This window comes from Gigantopelta aegis, chromosome 1 (assembly GCF_016097555.1).
Source record: "Gigantopelta aegis isolate Gae_Host chromosome 1, Gae_host_genome, whole genome shotgun sequence".
NCBI classification, from domain to species: domain Eukaryota; kingdom Metazoa; phylum Mollusca; class Gastropoda; order Neomphalida; family Peltospiridae; genus Gigantopelta; species Gigantopelta aegis.
The window spans coordinates 29,943,505-29,967,606 of record NC_054699.1 but is presented as its reverse complement, the minus strand read 5'-3'; the positions used below and the strand labels follow the sequence as shown (position 1 = coordinate 29,967,606).

General features: G+C 40.2%; 1 protein-coding gene across 1 annotated transcript; it reads left to right on the top strand.

The window, feature by feature from the left end:
* Window positions 1–1,282: 1,282 nt before the first annotated feature.
* LOC121373455 (protein MIS12 homolog) lies at window positions 1,283–24,022 on the top strand. Its single transcript, XM_041500123.1, has 8 exons — window positions 1,283–1,337; window positions 4,196–4,345; window positions 7,309–7,376; window positions 9,442–9,540; window positions 12,048–12,191; window positions 13,931–14,051; window positions 14,505–14,608; window positions 23,426–24,022. Exons 2-8 carry the CDS (start codon window positions 4,207–4,209, stop codon window positions 23,471–23,473), a joined length of 723 nt encoding a protein of 240 aa, XP_041356057.1. The 5' UTR covers window positions 1,283–1,337; window positions 4,196–4,206; the 3' UTR covers window positions 23,474–24,022.
* Window positions 24,023–24,102: the final 80 nt, after the last annotated feature.

The window sequence follows — 24,102 nt, the reverse complement described above, 5'->3', positions numbered from 1 at the left end:
AATGTAGCGGGTTTCCTCTGATGACCACGAGTCAGAATTACAAAATGTTTGACATCCAATAGCCGATGATTAATTAATCAATGTGATCTAGTGGTGTCGTTAAAGAAACAAAACTTTATTTTAACCTTTGAATAATGCATATTAGTGAATCCCATACCTTGGAGTATTGAACATGCCCTTTTTGTCGTCGCATACGTCAGTAACAATTAAATATATGCTTCTTTTTTCTTCTTCTTCTTCTTTTTTGGGGGGGTGGGGAGGTGGGTGGGGGGGGGTATTGTTGGTTTTGTTATTTGTGCTTTGTTTGTGTTTTTTAACATTCAATCAATCAACCAATCAATCAATAATCATGGGCGATTCAATAAGGATGTGCACACCCTCTCGCATGATCAATGTTTGGCTTAAAACAACAATATTGGCCCCCTAAAATAGTTTTCATAGGTATTGAAGGCAGGGGTGGAGAATGGCTGAGACTGGAAGGCATTACACCCCCCCCCCCCCCCCTCCCATCAACTTTGAAGGAATGTATCCCTCTCCGATAAAAATCAAATTAATATATACATGTAGCTGGCCACCCACCTTCCGACACCTATTGGCTGCTTTTGTTTTTTTAACTTATTTTTGTGCTTATATCCAATTAAGGGGCGGGACGTAGCCCAGTGGTAAAGCGCCCGTTCGATGCGCGGTCGGTCTGGGATCGATCCCGGTCGGTGGACCCATTGGGCTATTTCTCGTTCCAGCCAGTGCACCACGACTGGTATATCAAAGGCCGTGGTATGTACTACCCTATCTGTGGGATGGTGCATATAAGAGATCCCTTTCTGCTTATCGAAAAGAGTAGGCCTAGCCCATAAGTGGCGACAGCGGGTTTCCTCTCTCAATATCTGTGTGGTCCTTAACCGTATGTCTGACACCATATAACCGTAAATAAAATGTGTTGAGTGCGTCGTTAAATAAACCATTTTTTTCTTTCTTATATCCAACACGCTGTCCTGGGCACACATCTGAGCTATATGGGCTGTCAGTTGTTAGTTGTTTGTGGTTAATGAGAGAGAAGAGGGTATAGTCACAGTAGTGGTCTTAAACATACCCATTGAGTCGTTAAAACTCGCTCTGGGTGGGAACCGGTACCCGGCTGCGAACCCTGTACCTACTAGCCTTATGTCCGATGGCTTAACCACGACACCACCGACGCTGGGTTTGTTGGTAGAAGATGTCTAAAGTTTCTTTTTATTTTAGGGTGCTCTTATTCTAGTGAAGAAATTTAAATAAATTAATTAAAGGGGAGTAACTCTTTCTTCCAGTCCAAAACAATGGCGGGAAGTTTGTAAATAAAGGTAGTGAGTTCATTGCAAATTTTTGTCAAACTTGGGTTTTGTCGTGGGTATTTTGTCTTTACATTAAATACTAGTTTTAAATCACCAATTAACTTTATGTATATGATCGTTACAACCATCTGACAGAGATACATTTACTTGAATCATAGTTGTTTCGTACCATCCATGGTCATTTTGAATCTGACATTTCGTACCATTTTTAGAATGTTTGAAAAGTTTTAATGCAAAATTACTTTTAGAAAACTTTTGTTTGAAGATTTTATTAATGCATCTAACTGACTGAAGAAAATATTGGCATTTAAAAAAATATATCGTATTTACGAAATACGGATAGGAAGTGAAATATGTTATAGATTTATATCCTGGCGTCATATGTTTTCGATACGATAAGCAAAAAATTAAAATATAATAAAAACAATACTTCGTACATACAATACTACTTTACCTTTCTCAAGTCACATTAGTTTATTGTAAAAAACAGTGATAATTTCCCATGAACACCAAATTTTTCTCCAAAAACACTAACTGCTAAGTTGTACAGGTGTTCCCGCTATATTTTCACAAACGTCATATGTTTTCGATAGTTTCATTGGCTGTCTATTTTTGTCCTTTTTATGGCAGTGAAGGATCTATACTCCGTGCAATAATTTACATCAAAATCTTCTTTTGAAAATAAAATCATATAATGTTTGTAACTTGTAAGAAATATTGAATTATCTTCAGACCAATAGACAGTGTTCATTTAAAACATATTTACATTATGTTTTCGTCATAGGTTAATGTCTACTCCTCTTGTTATACGTATCAACGACACCTAAAATCAGACTGTCACCGTAAGTACACTGACAGATACAGAACTATATATTTTCAAAAAATCTAATTCCACCAAACCACCTTTATTTGTAGTAAATGTAAATGCACATGTAAACATGTCCCCACCAGAAATTACCGAAAAGATCTTTGCTGTGAATAACATAAGAGGTAACCCAACCAGCCTTCCATAAATTTTATTGTTCAGTGTAATGATCACGTGGTATATCTTCGAACTTTGGCAAGTCAGATGTCAGTGTTGCAGACGATAACTTTGCAGGGATTTGTGATACCTGGATTTCGCTATGTGAGGCATTTCATTAGTACCAAAATATTGCATTACGAAAAACTGATAACATGCACACTATTTATGGTATTATAATTAAAACATAAAGTTGGCAGCTTGACTTGAAGCATTTTTAATATTGTGAGGTAAAAGACACTTCGTTGTTTATGTTTAGGCTGATAGTGACGTAATATCTCGCATAATCTCGCGATACATGCAGTTACAAACAAAGTATCGAAAACATATGTCGATCGAAATTGTATGACGGTACGATAATATTGTGTTGTGTATCACTATGACTCTGTGAGTATGAGGAATCCGGGTCGTTTTGCCCTTATTCCCGTTCGTCCCGAGTCATTTCGCCCTTAGAATGAGTCGTTTCGTCCTCCATTATGAGTCGTTTCGCCCCTATGTATTGGGGTGGTCCGGAAAAAAATGTGGACAACTACAATAAATGTATTTTTCGTTGGATTTTACCCACATTTTGTCCAGACAGAAATCTTGAAAAAAAAACAATGGCATGGATTCCACATACTAGATGATATCCATGTCACCTGTATCGACTTCGCTGAGATCGCATAGGGCAAAAAGCATGTAATTTTGTGCCGGCTTCCATTTTGACTTTTTATGGAATATTCTACAAGAGGGGTGAAAGGATATGACTTAATCTAACAACCGTTGAATGTAATAACATGTTATGATATAAATGCAAATGTGATGATGTCATATTATTTTATTATTATTAATATTATTTGATTGTTTAAAGATACCACTAGAGATCATTAATTTTATATTAATATTTTAGTCTTTCACCCCTCTTGAAGAGTATTCCATAAAAAAACAAAATGGCAGACAGCAGAAAACTGCATGTATTTTGCCCTAAACTAGCTGTAACGAGAACAGACATCGATATGTTATGTTAAAACCTGTTTAAAAAAGCACAAAACACGCATTATTTTAAAACATTTTAATAACAAAATACGCATTATTTTAATAACAAGGACAACATCAATGCCATATATAGCATACAACAAGCATTTTTTAAATGTAAACTGAAGCAAATGGACCTTTTAATATTTCATCAGCATACATGTAGATGTAAACATGACACGTCAATGGATATTACAGAGGCCAATTTCGCAAATTTGCAAAAAAGCGGTCTCCCCCCCCCCACCACACACACACACACACCAAAGCACTTTATATAACTAATATGTCCTATCGACAATATCATTGTGTAGGCTAGTCTTTGTACTTATTAATATAAAATACATCAGGCCCGTAGGAACTGAGATGGTGTGAGGGGAGGGGTTCTTTAAAATATTGCACATAATAACATATACATATAAATGGTGTTTATGGTTGATAAAGGGTTACAAATTGATAACCTATATCTGATTTGCAACTAGAGTCACGTAAACAAATTTATTCATCATTCACAAACATAAACATGAGGGCGAAATGACCCTGTATAGAGGGCGAAACGACCCGGTATGGGGGTGAAACGACACGGGCGATTGGGAATAAGGGCGAAACGACCTGATACCAGTATGAGTAGGAAGCAAAAACTGGTGCAGAAATTGTCTGTTGTTGACCTTAATGTGAGTATCAAATTCAGTAAAGAATGTTTAGGTGTTTTAGATTAAAGAATGCATATATTTTTCTATCTGTGCCATTGGTGTTGATTCAGATTTCATAAATAAAACCCTGGACTTGTTTTGATTTTTTAAATTATTTTTTAAAATGATTATTATTTTTTTAGTATTAAAGGACATGTCAAACAACATGATAGACAGCATTTCCACATCAGTGACTGCCAGTAGCTGTAGTGGAGTGGATGCAGTGGCTGATGATGTTGCTGTGTATGAAACTCAGTACTTTGATTTCACTCCAAAGTCTTTCTACAATGGCAGTGAGTATTACACAGACGGAAGGAAGAAGGAAGGAAATGTTTTATTTAACAACACAGGCAACACATTTTATTAATGGTCAGTGTTTTGGGGCAGTATCCGAGTTGGATACTAACATTTTAAAATCTGGTATCCCACCTGAGAATTTAGTATTATAATTTATATATATGGTATCCTGGTGGGATACTGGGTTCTTGAAGTCTGTTATCCAAAATTAAATTCTGGTATCCCCGGGATATCGGGATACCGTTAATCTCGAACACTGATGGTTATATGGCGTCAGACATATGGTTAAGGACCACACAGATATTGAGAGGAAACCCGCTGTCGCCACTTCATAGGCTACTCTTTTCGATGGCAGCAAGGGATCTTTTATGTGCAACATCTCACAGACAGGATAGTGCATACCACAGCCTTTGTTACACCAGTTGTGGAGCACTGGCTGGAACGAGAAATAGCCCAATGGGTCCACCGACGGGGATCGATCTTAGATCGACTGCGCATCAAGCGAAAGCTTTACCACTGGGCTATGTCCCGTCCCTTACACAGACGGGAGCTGGTCAAAAACTACCCAAACCAAAATGTAATGTTCGGTATTCGACCTGAAAATCCCCTGCGTGTGCTGTAACGTCACCGTGGTGCAGGGGTGTAACATTCTCTTTGAGAATGGCCAATACAGCACAAAATTGAAGTTTTGTGTAGAATTCAGTATCCGTAAAATTCTGTGATATTTGTATTTTTGCAGTTCTTTCCACTGTTTTTGTTTAAGTCTTGAATTTTTATATTGATGTTGATCATCACTTTATTTATTTGCATTACCGTAGTTTGACACCCAATAGCCGATGTATTTTTCGTGCTGGGGTGTTGTTAAACATTCATTCATTCATTCATTCATTCATTCATTCATTCATTCATTCGACCTGAAAATGGTCTTTAAATATTGGATGGAAATGACGAGCAAATAATCGAATACAAACTTTAGAAACAACAATTGACTCATCAAAATAAAAATGTTTTAATAGTTTGAATATAGCCCGAGTACTCTGACAGTAGAGCTTGGCAGTATACCATATATATATACCATGTGATACCGAAATACTGCTCGATATTGGTATCAGTATTGTATCAGTATTGAATACTGTACTGATACCAAAGTAAATCACCTCAAAAATACTGATACTGAACCTGAAATTTCAATACCGCCTAGCTCTTATTTGATGGTAAGAGCTAGATGGACATTTGGACAGTTATCAACGCTCTCTAACCATCCAAGACCAATCTATATAAATTCTGCGCAATCACTTCCTACCAAACGATAGTCAAAGATTCCCACTATAATACAATACAGTCATGTATGTTTGACATCAAATACCTTTACATTGATCATTTTAAAATTCCTTGATTAAAAAAATCTTCACATATCAATCATTAATACAACACTACATGAAGAAACCCAGCAACACCCCCTTTCAATAATGTTCCAGTTAAATATGTAGTTGCTGACAGGTTTCTTCCTGTAGAGTGTGTATTAGTGATTACTTTGTGAAACGTGACTGAGTTGTCGGAAAGATCACCTACAAAAGGACGAGTGCCAGAAATATTTTCTGGTTCAATGATTCATATAATTTTACTTTTTTGGTATAATTATTATAAAATTCACTGCATTTTATGTTTTTACCGTGATGTCACTCCTTCTCTCAGCTGATATATATTATGTCACTGAAAGGAATGCATGCATCGTTACATATTACGTGACATCAGGTTCTAACTTTGCTTAGAGACTGACGTAATCAACAAGTAGCAAAGGCTGTCAACCTCCTAAAGGACAAGACCAATTAAAAGGTTGCAGTTTTTCTAGCACAGCTTTCTGGCACCTTTCTACTGGTTGATTGTACTAAAAATACATTTCTAGCATTTGCTTCAAGATGGGGTGGGAGTTAGTTCAATCCGTTGAGAGCTAGCTTACGGTGCTTGCGTCACAGGATTGAACTACCTCGGTGGATCCATCCAACTGATTGTTTTTTTTCTCATTCCAACCAGTGCACCACAACTGGTCAAAGGCTGTGGTATGTGTTTTCTTGTCTGAGGGAAAGTGATTATAAAAGATCCCTTGCTGCATTATGAAACATTAGCAGGTTTCCTCTGATGACCGTGTTTCAGAATTACCAAATGTTTGACATCCAATAGCCGATGATTAATTAATCAATGTGCCCTAGTGGTGTAGTTAAATAAAACAAAGCTTCGAGATTAACATGAAAAGCAGACATTGCACCTCTTTCACAAATCATGAATCGAACCTTAGAATTTGTTACCTTTAGCATGTTTCAAAGGGTTTTTAAGAAATGTTCACATATAGTAATTTTAAGCCTGCCTCTACGGACCCAGCCATTTAACGGGAGATATATCTTGCTTCCCTTCACTCCCTAGACAAGTGCAAGGAGAGTAATTTTTAGTTTCCCTTAGCATGTGAATTAATATGGTATCAGTAAGGTAATATGTTAAATGGCTCCCCATAATCTAAGTTAGGAAAGCACTTAATTTACTCAGCTCAGTATTTTCTTTTACAGCAAATAAACCCAAAATTAAAAACTAAAAATTATTTCTTCAACCGACGGCTTGTATCCAGTATTAAAAATAACAATGGTAAAGCCTCTGGCCTATAGCAATTCATATCATAGCTTTGGCAATTGCCGTCAGAGCAGCATTTAAGTTCGAATCCAGCAAAATACACTAAGCAATGCTTGGAAAACTTTGAGAATTATTGTTTTGACTGCGAGTTAGTTGTGCAAGTCTCGTCTGCATAAACTCATTTTTCATTTGCACTTTAAATATAGCATATTGTTTACATCACTTAGTGTAAACCAATTGTCTAAACTTTGTTGTAATTATGTGGAAAACCGATGGCCTCTCATTGCCAAGCGATCACCAGTGAAATTCTTCTTCTAAGTTATGATTTTTCTTTCAGTGTATAATGCAGTCAGCGAATACATATTTGAAGCTCTTGCTACTATGGAAAGAGTTCTGGGTGAAGAGGTAATCATTTGAAATGAAGGAAGAAGGAAATGTTTTATTTAACGATGCACTCGACACATTTTATTTTCGGTTATATGGCGTCAGACATATGATTACGGACCACACAGATATTGAGGGAGGAAACCTGCTGTCGCCACTTCATGGGCTACTCTTTTTCGATCAGCAGCAAGGGATCTTTTATATGCACCATGCCACAGACAGGGTAGTACATACCACAGCCTTTGATATGCCAGTCGTGGTACACTGGCTGGAACGAGAAGTAGCCCAGTGGTCCCACTGACGGGGATCGATCCTAAACCGAGCACGCATCGAGCAAATGCTTTACCACTGGGCTACATCCCACCTCTCATTTGAAAAATTCTTGAAGTTCACATATATTCAGTAAACACTTTTCAAGGGCATTTATATTATAACAATCTTTATCTTTATAAATATAATGTGCAAAATACTTAAATATTTAAATATATTCCTATAGTATATTGTGCAAATGTCAGCTAGGGCATAATCGCAAAAATGTATTATAACACTTTCTGATTGTAATATGTGCCAATGGCCTTTATTCTGAATAAATTGTCTGTCTATATTATAACAATTACAATTGTAACAATGTAGCTTAGTCAATTGATAACTCGCCTGACGTGCTTGGGTCAAAGAATTGAATTCCAATGGTAGACCCATCCTCTTTAAAGTTTTTTGCCTCGTGATTCGCATATCAAAGTCTGTGGCATGTACTGTCCTATCTGTGCATATACAAGATTCCTCGCTAGTAATGGAAAAATGTAGCGGGTTTCGTCTGCAGACTGTATCAGAATGACAAAATGTTTAACATCCAGTAGCTGATTACCAATGCACCATAACTGGACAAAGCTGATGACCAATGCATCATAACTGGACAAAGGCCGTGGTATGTGTTTTCCTGTCTGTGGAAAAATGCATATAAAAGATCCCTTGCTGCATTAGAAAAAATGTAGCGGGTTTCCTCTGATGACTATGAGTCCGAATTACCACGTTTGACATCCAATAGCTGATGATTAATTAATCGATGTGCTCCAGTGGTGTCGTTAAACAAAACGAACTTCTTCCAGTAGCTGATGATGAATTAACCAGTGTGTTCTAGTGGTGTCATTATGTAAAATACTCTTATGAATAGGGACCGCGGACACTTTATAAATATGATAAGAATGATAACGATTTTTTGCTGTAATGATGGAATACATTTTAAAGAACTATTTTTAACAACAACAAACAAATTTAATTGCCCCTAACCCCCGTTTCCATTAAGGGGAAATAACTCCATTTAGCAACAATTGACAGAAGACCTAAAAAATTGGCACAGTGAAATGTTTTTAAATTTAAGCCTTATTTTGGGTTTCAATACCTTTATTAGCATTTATATGTACCCTATAAATATTTCCACTAAATTGTCATTAAAATAGTCCCAAATGTTTTTTCAATGCCAAAAAAGGACTATTCACTTGCCTCAAGTTATAACACTTTTCATAATGACAACACCACTATTTTTTTCAGCCAATTAATTTTTTTTTGTAATGCTGGCAAATTAAAGTCCTCTCTTACACATTATCCACAAAACTGCATTGGAAAATGACGTCCAGCCTCGGTGGCGCAGTGATTAAGCCATCAGACTACAGGCTGGTAGGTACAGGGTTCGTACCCCGTACCAGCTCCAACCCAGAGCGAGTTCTTAAGGGCTTAATGGGTAGGTGTAAGACCACTAAACCCTCTTCTCTCTCACTAACCAACTAACAACTAACTCACTGTCCTGGACAGACAGCCCAGATAGCTGAGGTGTGTGCCCAGGACAACGTGCTTGCACCTTAATTGGATATAAGCACGAAAATAAGTTGAAATGAAACAGAAAATGATTGGAAGATTTTTTTGCCAGGGTTGTATGTGATGCCGTCAATCCTTGCAACTGCTCATGGCAGTCAGCAGTGCCGTGTAGTGTTTTTTTAATGGCATGTTTGTTGCCGTGGTCATTTTCTGAATTGCAGGGGTTGTGCAGTTGTATTATGATTGACGAATAATCTGTGATCATCTTATTCAGTGTCACGATGTGATGTCTCCAAGCAGCATCAAGGAAGCAATGTCCAGATTTAAACCCCATGTGGATAAAACCATCAACCGAGCTTTCGACAAGCTTGAGGTAGGACACCTTTAACCAGGCATGTGATTTTTCAATATTTTTTTAATCAGATTTCAGGGCTAAACCTTCGCGCGAATCTCCGAATCCGATTCGCGCCAGGATTCGTGCAAGCATAAAACATCCGAATCTGTTTGGATTCGCGTGAAATATTTCCAATTTTTTTTTATTAAATTGAATAATCAGTGAGTAAAACGTTACCGAATTAATAAAAAAAAATTAGTCTGGTTATCAAGCTTCAGTTTAAACTCGCTTCAAAAGCATAGCATACATTCGAATCTGTGCATGTTCGAAACATAGTGGTTTAACGAGACTAGTTCCAAGCGGTGGTTTAACTGGCCTGGAGCCAAGCGGTGGTTGGCCCATTTCTATGAACCAAATTGCCAACGAAGAAAACCGAAAGGAACATGTTTGCACAGTTCTTACATAATAACAATAGACAGTAATTAAGTGTTCCCAAATTTAGTAATACATCAAACATTTCTATGTTGGTTCGCTGATATTATGTTCCTAACCTTGAATCACCTGCTCTTTTTAATCAATAATTTTTTTTGGTCTGTTGTGGAAATGTGCGTCAGTAATATCCATACAAACATTGAACCAATACGCAAAATACATAGCCAAAAGTATCCCATGCGCTGTTTACGAATAAGCAATCTTCCAAAAGTAATGGGCTGCGTTCAGCCAGACCGAGTGGAAAAACGTCCGACAGACTGGTTTGTACGGTTCACAGTAATCCAAATGGCCATATTCGAAACCAATCAAATAGTTTGCGAACATTAGCAAAACGTTTGCTGGCTGAACTTGGGACTTGTAAGACACCTTAAAAATCCACTGACTGTAAAGAAAAAATGGAACCAACAACTAAACAAAACATATATATATATTTTTTTTGCTTTAAAATTGGATAAACTGTTACTGACAAATTGGTTATTCTTTCCAGTAAATAGTAAGGTTTTTTTGTAATCCATATACAGTTAGTAGCATATGACACAGAATTCTATATACTAACACTGTTGATAAAGTTCTCTGAAAATGTTTAGAAACGGCCCTGGATTTCATCTTTTTTTGTTTGTTAAATGATTTTCACAGAGTAGACTGGATTTGATCTGAAATGCTAAAAATTAATCTGTATTTCTAAAAGTAGTGTGTAGAGGTCATTTCTGCTTTTTAAAGATCATAGGTGCTAACTTAAGAATTTAAAAAAGAATTGCCATGTGTGAAACTGCCCACTGAAGGCAATTTTGAGCCTACCTATGGCAATTTTTTTAAAGTGACAGGTTACTTGCTGTATGTAGACATATTTCAAAAGTGCAAATGTTAAATATTGGTAGATAATGTACACCAGGTGTGTACACTTTGCCATTGTTGAGGAGCTTTGCCAGTCACTTCAAATGATATATGACATTTATTATGAGAATAAATATATTTATGTAGTCAGACACAATACTGTAATATTAACAATATTATTATGGATTTTGCGGACCTTATTGGTATCATATAAAACACTGTCATGGCCAAGTAGTTAAATTTGGTAACAAATTATTGTGACATAATTTCCCCGAAAACATTATAATGAAACAGTAATAAGTATTACAAAATGTTTAATTGGTGATTATTTTAATTATCAGTGTTAATTGGCCAATGAATGACGCTGTCACATTAACATTATTTGATGACGTGATCGGTTTAATTTATCTGACATCCCAGCTAAAAAACTTTTTTTTAATAACAAAGGAGAGAAACTTTCATTGGTTATAAATTTAATTATAAACTTTAACATATCTTTAGTGGTATCAGGTAAACAATGGTTATCTTAACACTTGCATGAGGCCATTCTTTTATTCACCGTCTTGGTGAAATTGTAAATGATCATGACAATGATTTTGTAAAGTTTTGGCTTTGAGGGGTACGTCAGTTAAGGTTTCGTGTCTGGGTGTGGGAGGTTGTATGGTGTACCCAGGCCCCAAAACACTCCAATTACAGTCGGGGGTATTGAAATCACGTATCAATAATTTTTCTACAAATTGGCAGTAATGATATATCCCATTGTAATGATAATTTAGAACTAGGAAGTATTGACCTTTGATCAGCTTTGTTACTGGAATGTTGAGCTTTCGCAGTTCTGAAGTCTGAAGTCTTGTATTGTCAATGTCATACATGTATCATTGTGTATTTTGTCATCATTCTGCACTGCTCGTTTGAATATTTTAAAATTCTGGTATGGCTAATGCAGATTCGATGCAAACAAAAAAAGACTGTCTACGGTCACAAAAACACAGATCGCCCATTGGACCAGTAGTTGCATTTTTTAACTCATCCATCAGAATTTGTACTCACATTTGAAGAGCAGGTGAGTACTTTCTGCACCCCTGTTGGAACAAGTAATGGTTTGACCACCCAACAGTTGCTACTCAGTTTTTAACTGTTCTCCAACTGTCAGTAATCGAAAATTTTAAGAACAAAATGTTCACCGATTCGTAATATTCATTGTCATTTTTAATCTGCAGATATACTTGGATGAGAATATTTTCCATATTCCGAGCAATGTCGTGTTGCCAGAAGACAAAATACAGCTGAGTCATCCAGTGAGCCGAGAGGAGATGCACAGCCTGGATAAAGAGATGGATGTTCTGAGAAACAAAATATTAGCCGTAAGTTTCAGCAGATCTCCTAGGTTAGTGCGGGACGTAGCCCAGAGGTAAAGCGCTCGCTTGTTGCGCGGTCGGTGTGTTATCGATCCTCATCTGTGGGCCCAATGGGCTATTTCTCATTCCAGCCAGTGCACCATGACTGGTATATCAAAGGTCGTGGTATGTGCTATCCTGTCTGTGGGATGGTGCATATAAAAGATTCCTTGCTACTAATGGAAAAGTTAAGCAGGCTTCTTCTGTAAGACTATATATTAAAATTACCAAATGTTTGACATCCAGTAAACGTTGATTGATAAATCAATGTGCTCTAGTGGTTTCGTTAAACAAAACAAACTTTTTATCTCCAAGGTTCTGTCGTTACATACCGGCCTCGGTGACGTCGTGGCAGGCCATCGGTCTACAGGCTGGTAGGTACTGGGTTCGGATCCCAGTCGAGGCATGGGATTTTTAATCGAGATACCGACTCCAAACCCAGAGTGAGTGCTCCGCAAGGCTCAATGGGTAGGTGTAAACCACTTGCACCGACCAGTGATCCATAACTGGTTCAACAAAGGCCTTGGTTTGTGCTATCCTGCCTGTGGGAAGCGCAAATAAAAGATCCCTTGCTGCCTGTCGTAAAAAGAGTAGCCTATGTGGCGACAGCGGGTTTCCTCTAAAAACAGTGTCAGAATGACCATATGTTTGACGTCCAATAGCCGATGATAAGATAAAAAAATCAATGTGCTCTAGCGGCGTCGTTAAATAAAACAAACTTTATTTTACTGTCGTTACATAACCAAAAAGAAAGAAACAATACTATATCTGGATAAATTGAGAATCTAACATGATTAGCGATTAGATACCATTTATCTTACAAGTTGTTTCAAAATGTATCAGACTAGCAAAAGCTAGTTGAATACATTTTAAATCAGTGGTATGGTAAATGTTATCTAACAGATATGCATGAAGTATATTATTTCTTGCATATTCTCAAAAAAGGTTTAAAAGAAATTAAAAGGTTTTTTTAAGGCAGATTCCTCATGCTCGTAGTTAGTACCGTATGTCATACTATATGGCACAGAGCAACCAGCTTTACTAGTGTTCATTTCATTGGTCAATGTGGCTTTGATGTCATCACCATGGAGCAAATACCCGTAATCAGATGTGTGATATCACACAGTCGGGGTTTAGGCTGAAGCTAATGAAATATTAGTAATTTGGTGAATTTGCTAAGACAGTCTGTAGCTGAATTCCAAGTTTCACTGAGCCAAATGGTGGTGCATCTATAAACGACAGACGATTTTCAAATTAACGTTTTGGAGAATTGGTCACGAAATATATTTTGCCAAATTCAACTTTAATTTGCATTTGGCGATTTTGCAGTGTTCTGTCCGCTAGACTGGTTTATGCGATTCACGATAAACCAAACGGCCACGTCGGGAACCAATCAAATAGTTAGCAAAACATTTGCTGGCTGAACTTAGGGCTGAAGACTGTTAATGAGTCAGTCACCTTACAGCATATTTGTTTTAAATATTGGTTAACCCAAATATTGTTTTGGCATCAGTGACATAACTTAAACAGGGTTCAAAGAAATTCTGGAAATCCTAGTAAAGTATGGAATGTACACTATTTATTTAATCGAAAAGGTATGGAAATAACTAAGTGTGAGTCTGGAAAAAGTCAATTAAATTTGGTCTGCAGTATCAAGTGTTCCGATATTTATTTCTCTCAGTATATATAAGTGTTGTTATTTGCAGGTAAAGTACGCCAACATGTGCATTGCCCACGATATCAAGTCAGCAGATGATGCACATGCCAAGATTAGTCAGATGCTCAAACATATGAAAGACATGAGAAACATCGTCCGAACGGCAGGAAGTGAGTGTCATGTCATAGTTATCAGTGTCATTTCTGTATCTCTTTAAAGAATTTTAATATCTCCTACTTTAGAAATATTCAGGCAATAAGAAACACTTTGTATATAAAAACACTGATTTTCTAAACATAAAAATGCTTTTCGTATGTAATTTTACTTATTAAAAATGCTTTGTTGATCGGAAATGTGTTGCAGTGGAAAACCTGGAACATTATGGAATGTCAAAATATTTTTTCCAGGCCCTTTAAAGTACTGAAAAACTGTATTGACCGACTTCTGCCAATCTGTGTCTGGCTTTTATAATGCCTGTTGGGAAATTGAAATCTTATACTGTGTTAACAAAGTTTTTAAAAGTACTGGAGAATGATAGCTGTAGGTCCTGGAAACTTATGGAAATGTGTTCAGCTAAAAGTGTTGGAACCCTATTTAATAAACATGTTTTTTATTTTGTACAGTTTCTGATATAAGGGATACTCTGACCCACTGTGCAGACCAGACAATGATGTTAATGAAGAATGCGACATACTTACAGACTGCGACGAGTATCGACAGCTCAGAGGTGAAGTTTATTTGGCATGATTCCTTGCTTCCGAGAATCCTGCATGTTGGGTCGGTAGCATAAGATTGTGAGATGCAATCCCAAAATAGCTGTTTTATGTCATTTTAGTCTCGCATTTGCAAAGTAGAAAGGTGCAATGTTGGTATTACTTTCCAGGCAGTGTCGACAGGGTCAACTTTTGCATTAAGTTTTTTTCGCATTTACATTACAGGGGTGGGAATTCTCCTCAGATCAGCTGTTTTCCTCTCATGGAACAGTGCGTTTCCTTGCATTTTAATCGTCTTTTCCTCCAAAATGTGTCAGATGGCACAGATTTTAACCTAGGATTTCAAGAAATTCCGGGACCCCTCTAGATTTCTTCTTTTCTATAGACATTACCTGTCCTCAAACACGGGCACCCCCCCCCCCCCCCCCCCCCCCCCCCCGACGCAAGTGGTCTGGTCCGAACATCCCAACAGCCAATGGGATGGCCGAAATTCTTCTACTGCATACTGCTCTCTAGTTCCGGTCACATGACTGTAACTTCCTTCTTTTTCTCTTTGCTAAAGGGTCTGGACGTCCTTTTGCTTGGCTCTGTTTGGAGTCAACTTTTATAAGACCTTTGGTTTTGTATTCGTGTTTGGGTGAAATGTTTTTCACCTTCGTTTTCGTTAGCTTTCGTATGTCTTTCGCGTATTTCGCTTGACTTGCCAAGTGTTAATTACATGAAATGTTGTTATATCGCCGGTTGTCGTGTCGGACGCCATTTGCAAAATGTCGTCTTTGTTGACTGGCTTTGTGTTTGGGTGAAATGTTTTTCACCTTAATTTTCGTATGTCTTTCGCGTATTTCACTCGACTTGCCAAGTGTTAATTACATGAAATGTTGTTATATCGCCAGTTGTCGTGTTGGACGCCATTATTTACCGGCTTTGTATTTGTGTTATGGTTGGTTTTTCTTTCTTTTCACAGATTGAAAAGTTACTATTATCATATCTGATAATGTTCAGCGACTAGTTCGAGCGTGTTTATGCTGCAAGAAGTTAGTGCCGGCGGCGACCCACACGACTTATGTCCAGGTTGTCGTGTTCCGTGTGGCCTCACTTCTAGATGTCTGATGTCGAGTTCGCGGCTTACCTGAAGGTGGTGTCAGCGAGGACCAAGAAGGTGGAATCTTCGCCTTTGATTGCTGACTCCGTGGCGGAAGTGTTACGTTCAATTCTACCAACCATGCTGGAAGAAACAATGGCGTCAATGGCGACCTTACCCAAACCGGCGGGTTCAGGGTCAGGTCCGGTTCCAGTCCCCTCTTCGGGGGGTTCGGCTTCTTCAGCTCCACCGATACCTAAGACTTCGGATGACAGGCCTGCGGTCTCTACGCAGCCCTCTAAGAAGCAGCTCATTCAGATAGACGCTTCACGGATTCCAAGGCTCACCGATCTTCGGCGGGGAAGTCCTCTTCGGCGCATCGGAGCCGGGACCGTAGCCGTTCCACATGACCTGTATGGCTCCCTACGGGTTCCACAGATCGTCAGTGCCAACCTTCAGTTGATGTGGCTTCCAAGGCCTTCGAGGGCTAGACGGGACCATCCACAGTCCGGTTTAACCGGCGGCTTCCATTACGGTACATCGATTGGCCTGTGCTCGAGTCATACGAGACTTTGGTGATGAAGTGCCTGCGGCATCTGTCATTGAAGAGCCCGACTCTACGGACCATATGACTATGAGGGATTGCTTGGCAGCCGTCTACGACATGTTGCCGTCCTTGCCACATCCAACGACGATGTGGTCATCCGTTCCTTGGTATCCACACGGGACCGCCCACGGTCCGGTTCTCCGGTATCTCCATCGGGCCATGACCAGAGCGACTGGCCTGTTCACGGGTGCTACGTGACTTTCTGATGATGTATCGGTTCTTGCGGTGCTGGAAGATCTGGATGCGGCGGACCACCTGTTACTGAGGGATTGTCTGCGGTCATATCTGATATGCTACCGCCACTGGCCCATCCGCCGGTTTCAGCCAAGAAGGGTCCGGTTTCGATGATCGCCACGGAGGTTCCACCGGCAGATGTCGGCATTCGATCGTTGGCTGCCACAGGCCCCTGTCGGTTTACACGGCTACCAGTAACCGGCCCGTGCGGATCGTTGTTCCAGCAAGCAGACGGAGCCCTGTAACGAACTGGAAAATTGCGTCATCGGCTCACCGTTCGGTACCGGGACCGTCCACGGTCCATGTTTCCGATTGCAGCCAGTACATTGGATCGAAGTGCCAGGTTACTGACCGATTTTCCAGATGATGCGTCAGCACCTTCCGTTATAGAAGATCCGGACGCAGTGACCCACATGGCTGTGACTGATTGTCTCGCTGCGGTGTATATGCTTTCGTCACTGCACAGTCCACTGGCACCATTCTAGAAGGTTTCCGTTTGAGGACTGATCCGATGTCGAGGTTTACTTGAGTAGACTTCGTTTGTGCCGTTCCCCATTCGTCACTACGAACGTATCCCGTCTTCAACCTATCCTTCAACGGTGTGGCGCCGGCCTTGGATGACGCTGTTTCCGGCGGGACCAGTCGTCTTCCTAGAACTTACAGATTGGCACGTCCTGTCGATGGCTTCAGTTCAGCGTACATGTTTGTACATGCTGTCCTATTTGATGTTTTCCTGGCGACCATAACTCCTCATGTGCAGGATGCCAGAGGATATGCCTTGTTCCAGCCGTCGATGTGCACTACGATTGCACACTATCGTCAACCGACTTGCCTGAAGCGATCCATTCTCGACTTTCAGCACAAGCCGGTAATCTTGGCAGACCTGTGGTCTACATACGGCTCTTTGCCGTGAAGGGGTTCGACGTTACAAGCGTTCCGGGTTGGTGACGAAGACAGTCTACTGGTCCGGTCACTTGTGTTGAGATCCCGTGCACCGATATTCTCTTGTTCGAGGAAAGTTCAGCGACATTCGGCAGATCGTTCTCTATATCCGGTGGCGATGCAAGACAGTCGCTACTTCCGCTGGTTCCGGAAGTTATCCAGTTGCCATCACGTGGTAGGGGGGGTTTTACCGTCACCGTTTTCCTATGGTTCATTGCGGCTTATCAACTCACTGATGTTCACTGTTGTTACCGCCAGAGTTCGTGACCGATGCTGTCTAGATGGTCTCTGCTGCTGTTTCGCACCGGGTGGTGTGACGGCCGTGGATTTTAGCCGGTTGCTGTTTTGCGTTGCTTCACATCCAGGTATATCGGGCATGTAGCGTAGCGAGTTGCTACGCTGTCTTGGCTCTTGCCTGTATCACGGGGTCGCTGTTTCCGATGTCTTGATTCCTGAATCACTCTATTACTGTTTCATGAAGTATCATTGCAAGAGTAATTTTGACGTCGGCGCAACATTTTATGCTTAGAGGTCGCGGTATCCAGTTTGTTTCTGAATCCATGCATTCAGTACAATAACGCAGATTTGCTGATCCAGTTACCAGTCGCCTTGCCGTCCAGTCCCTGTTGGTGGCTGTGGTTTCCAGATGAAGCCGATCTACACATCAACCTGTTGGAGATGTTGGCAGTTACGTCATCCTTCATTGACGAGAGATGCTGTCAGGTGCCTCTCTCATGGTAGCCACAGACAGTACCACCGCGGTGGCTTATATCAACCGTCAGGGCGGAACCCACTCCAGCAGTCTGCTGCAGTTGACTTATCGTCTCTACAAGCTGGTTGACGAGATTCCGTTGCAACTTCGGGCTCGCCATATTCCAGGGGTTTCCAATGTACTAGTCGACACACTGTCTCGGCCGTCGTCTCCACAGCCGACGGAATGGATGCTCCATCCCGAAGCGTTTCGATGGGTGTGCGACAGACTTTGGACACCAAGCATCGATCTCTTCGCCACACGATTCAACCATCAGCTGAGGGTTTACGTGTCTCCGGTGCCGGATCCCGAAGCTCTGGATCTCGACGCCTTGGCCATCAGCTGGGAACAGATGGACCTGTACGCTTTTCCTCCACCAATCCTCCTTCCAAGGGTGCTTCAGAGGTTTCAGCTGTACCATTGTCGCCTGTTACTCATTGCTCCAATGTGGCCATCCAGGATGTGGTATCCAGATCTAATACGTCTTGCCGAACCACATCCTTTACCGCTGCCAGACTGGGATCATCTGTTACTGCATCCCACGTCAAGACTATACCATCCACGTCCGCAGTTGTTCCAACTGCACGCGTGGACTTTATCTCCAAGAGTTTGAGAAAGAAAGGTTTTTCTTCACAGTCTGCTGCGGCCATTTTGAAAGCGCACAGATCATCTACTACTGCGGCTTACAACGTCAGATGGCTTTGCTTTCACCGATGGTGTGTCCGGCAAAAACTCAAACCTCAGACGATCCAGATACTTCGTCTTGCTGGGTTTTTTTGCTGTATCTGCGGACCACTTTACGATTAAAGGGGTCTACCATCGCTGGGTACGTTTCGGTCATCGCTACTGTTCGTGATGTCGCTACTGGAACGAAGTTATCGGGTATTCCGGAGATCCATAAGATGATCAAAGGGTTTTGCCTTGATGATCAAGTACACCGGTTTCGGCCACCTAGATGGGACCTGAATCTGGTGTTACAAGCGTTATCGACCGCACCTTATGAGCCGATCGAATCCTCTTCCCTGCAAGACTTGACGCGGAAGACGGTGTTTTTACTCGGTTTTGCCACGGCTGCCCGTGTCTCAGAACTCCATGCTCTTGATGTAGACTTGGTACGTTTTCACCGAGATCGGCGTGCAGTCAACTTGGGGTTACTCGTGAACTTTGTTGCAAAGAATCAGTTACCAGACCAAGCGCCTCGTTTGTATGTTGTGCAGGCCCTCTCCTCTATCGTTGGTCCAGCGGACGTTGAGGACTTGGCGTTGTGCCCTGTCGGAGCCCTGCACCAGTACATCGAGAGGACCAGATCTTTTCGACAACATCGCAAAAGACTTTTCCTTTCCTGTAACCAGAGTCGGTTGAGGGATATTACCAAAAACACGGTGGCCACCTGGATCCCGTCTTCTATCCTGACCGCCTATCAGAAGGAGGGTTTACCTGCTCCATCTGCTTCTAATCCGCATGAACTCCGTGCCTTGGCTGCCACGATGTCCCTGCACGGCAACACACCCATTCAGCACATTATCACTGGTTGTTTCTGGGCTATGGACTCTTCGCCAACTATTATCTATGGGATATCTCCACAGAAGACATTAAAGGGTTCCATCATCTGGGTCCGGTTGTTGCTGCACAGACTCTGTTGAATACAAGCCGTCCTCGTCGCCGTTGATGTCCGTCTGATTCTGGGCTGCATACCGAGATGTCCATCGAATCGACAGGTGAGGATTGCTTAGACTTTTGTTCTTTTGCACAGTTCACGTACTGGTGCCGTAACTTTTGTCTCGATAACCTTTACCCTGCACTGCATGTGGTTATTTGTTGTCGTTATTGAACTAACAGTTCTTTGGTGTACTAGACAGAAAACACTCGGGGGTCTTGTTCTGTTCAATGTTCTGACAGATGCACCTCATTAGGTTGTCGCTTGTTATTACAAAAATAACACTTCAATACGTGAGGTTTACCTAACACCTGCATCCCTGGTGGCTACGACTTCCCACCCTGTCAGAACCAGCATGAGATGTGGCAGCCGCCTCCTGGTCCTTGTTCTGGGAGCCGTACCTGCCACTGCTGACGGATGCCACCATTCTGGTTGTTGTTACTAACATCACCTGCATTGGTCTGTGACGGGCATACCTAGGAAGAGAGCTTACCAAGGTTGGCCTTATTCTTCCACTAGTCAGCCTCTTTCTGGTTTGGGGAGTTATCACAAGCATCTACGGATCTCGGCACCCACCACCATCTGTTGAATGCTGCCCTTGTTTGAGGACAGGTAATGTCTATAGAAATGGAGAAAACTTGGAGTGTTTTCTCTTTTATAGATACATTACATGTCCTCAAGATTTCATCCCGCCCGGGCCTCCCCGCTTCCTGTTCTCCGTGCGATGCGCTCAGGGAAAATGAAGGAAGTTACAGTCATGTGACCGGAACTAGAGAGCAGTATGCAGGAGAAGAATTTAGGCCATCCCATTGGCTGTTGGGATGTTCGGACCAGACCACTTGCGTGGGGGGGAGGTGCCCTTGTTTGAGGACAGGTAATGTATCTATAAAAGAGAAAACACTCCAAGTTTTCTCCATTTTTACAGTTCATCAATTCCCACCCCTGACTGATTAGTTTCTTACCAACTATAGGCCAAGTCATAAGTCAATGAAAAGTTAAAAGTTTAATGACACCACTAGAGCACATTGATTTATTAATAATCGACCACTGGATGTCGAAACCTTTAGTAATTCTGACATAGTCTTGGAGAGAAAACCTGTTACATTTTTCCATTAGAAATTGGGTCAGTGAAACTTAGTTTATAGGTAGGCGAGATATTTAATTCCCTGGGATGGTTAAAATTTCAGATCTTTAAATAAAAAGAATTGAGGGGAGTGAATTGCTTTTCATTCAACTGATTGGGTTTTTTCTTGTTCCATCCAGTGCACCACACTGGTCAAAGTCTGTGCTTTCCTGTCTATAGGAAAATGCATATAAAAGATCCCTTGCTGCATTAGGAAAAATGTAGTGGGTTTCCTCTGATGACTATGTGTCAGAATGATCAAATGTCCAATAGCCAATGATTAATAAATCAATGTGCTCCAGTGATGTTGTTAAACAAAAACAAACTTTAAACTTTAATTGCTTTCCTACCTTATATAATGTGTATCTATTTAAGATATTATCATATTGAGCATTGATATAATTACGGATTGTCTGTTCTTTTGCGTCCATCGGGTATGAACCAAAAAATAATCTGCAAACTATATGAATCCGCGAAGCCGTTCTCACATAAATTTTGGGGACGATTCTTTTTTTTTCATACCCAGATGAACGTAAAAGAAATAACAGACAATACTTATAATTAAATTTGAATAATATTTGCTAATACACATGTAATAACACTAAAACTTCATACTTTATTTTGAATTATTTTTGGTGCATAAACAATAATGCTCAATAAAGACAACTTGCCCGTATAAAATGACATCATCAGATATGATGTTCCCGGACGACATAATTTTAAATTTTTACGTTCGAGAAATGAACAAACTCTTTGTTGCTACGTCTGAACCAATGGGATGACATTATGGTGTATACTGTCGAGAGTATCAGTGTCCACTGTAGTGCCCATCAGATCCACCAAGGGAGACAAGCCACCACTGCTGTCTGTGCTGCTACTTTTCGCCACGTCACTGTCTGTGGTGTCGCAGCTGCTTTTGGTTGTTGCATCAAAGTCGGCTAGTGATGAAGACTTTTCCGAGCTGCTACTGTTTACCACATCACTACCAGTGCTTTCAAAACTGCTTTTGGTTGTTGCATCAAAGTCGACCAAAGATGAAGACTTTCCAGAGCTGCTGTCTGTGGTGTGTTCGTATGCAGAACTGCTACTCTTTGTGGATTTAGAGAGGTTTGCAGCTTCAGATGACGAGTTCTCTTCAATGACCAATGGGATGACATTATGGAGTAATGAATGTAATGGAGACTTAATCATAAACACATGTTAAGACAAGCTAAAAAATTACCCTTCTTTAATTAGTCTCGGGAGTGATGGGAAGTGAGAGTGATAACTCTCCTTTTTAAGATCCAACTCCTTGTAACGCTACATACTGCCCACAGTCTGCCCATGATATATTTCCATTAGCAGCGAAGAATCTTTTATATGCATTTTCTTAGACAGGACAGCCTTTGGTTAATCAATTGTAGGTCACTAGTTGGGCAACTGGCCATTAAAGGGACATTCCCGAGTTTCCTGCACTTTTTAAGATGTTATCGATTAACAAAGACTTTTTAACGATTGTAATTACATATCAAATATGTTAAAACATACTAATGATTTTTAAACCGATACCAACTCAAAAAAAGTATTTTTACTAAACATTTATGTGTAGATAAAAAGGTTTTTTAAAGGAACAGACCCTAGTTTTTAAACACTAAGGCATATTTTTCACTATTGGAGCCAGTTTTGGTCACTGAAATCAAATATTTCTTACATTTTATTGGTTAGATTATCCATTTCTGTACAACCGAAGTCTTTCTAATCATCCTGGTGTTTGTAATACTACAAAATGCTTTTTTTAAATATTTTTAAAAACACACATGCGTAATGATTATGGAGTGGCGTTTTTGTCTATTTTTACGGGTATTTCAACATCACAGACTCTTATTTCACTCTGTTGTATCCAAATACGTTGCAGGTTTATAAATTAACCAAACTCAGTGTCCATTTTTACGGGTTGAAATTAGGGTCTTGGTGAAAAATATGCCTTAGTGTTTAAAAACTAGGGTCTGTCTCTTTAACCAGTTTTTTTTGAGGAAACCCGCTGTCTACTCTTTTACGACAGGCAGCAAGGGATCTTTTATTTGCGCTTCCCACAGGCAGGATAGCACAAACCATGGCCTTTGTTTAACCAGTTATGGATCACTGGTTGGTGCAAGTGGTTTACACCTACCTATTGAGCCTTGCGGAGCACTCACTCAGGGTTTTGAGTCGGTATCTGGATTAAAAATCCCATACCTCAACTGGGATCCGAACGCAGTACCTACCAGCCTGTAGACCGATGGCCTAACTACGACGCCGGTCATTATTCATTATAGAGTTATAATATATGCTAATTCATTGGTTCCTTTTTATGCAAACAGACTATAAAGTGTAGTTGTCAAATTCGAACAGTTATGGTTTGGCAAACGACAGATTAACCGTTACATCAGTTACAATAATTATTTTGTTCTTTTGCAGACTTCATCAGAACCTGTCACAAAAAAATCCAAGACATACCCACTTTGATTTGACAACAGCTGTTGGCCAAGACAGACACGTTTACTATTACTGCATGCTTTGGCAATGTGCGAAATGTATAGATGGTGTCAAAAAATCATAGAATTTCTTCGACACAAAACAGACATTTGGTTATTTTTATAAGTGTTAGAACATTTAAAAAAATATATTTATATTGGCCAAGACAGAGAAGGTTACTATTATTGCATGCTTTGGCAGTGTGCGAAATGTAAAGCTGTTGTCAAAAAATAGAATTTTTTCGACACAAAACAGACGGGCAGCATTTGATTATTTATAAGTGTTAGAACAAATAGAAAAAATATTTATATTAGCTAAGACAGACAAGTTTACTACTGTTGCTTGCTTTCGCAATGTATGAATGAAATGTAAAACTGGTGTTGAAAAACAGAATTTCTCAGAACAGGCAACAGTTGGTTATGTGTCGAAACATTTAAAAAAAAAAAAAATTGTTTGTGCCAGTAATCTACACTGGACCATCATTAATAAATCAAAAGTGTACGGTCACCAAACATATTAATAAAATTGTCACAACTCTTTTGTCACGGTCGTAATTTCTTTTTCTTTGAAATGCAAGAGAGTTTGAATTTTACTGTGGCAATGACAGCATGTGCCATGGT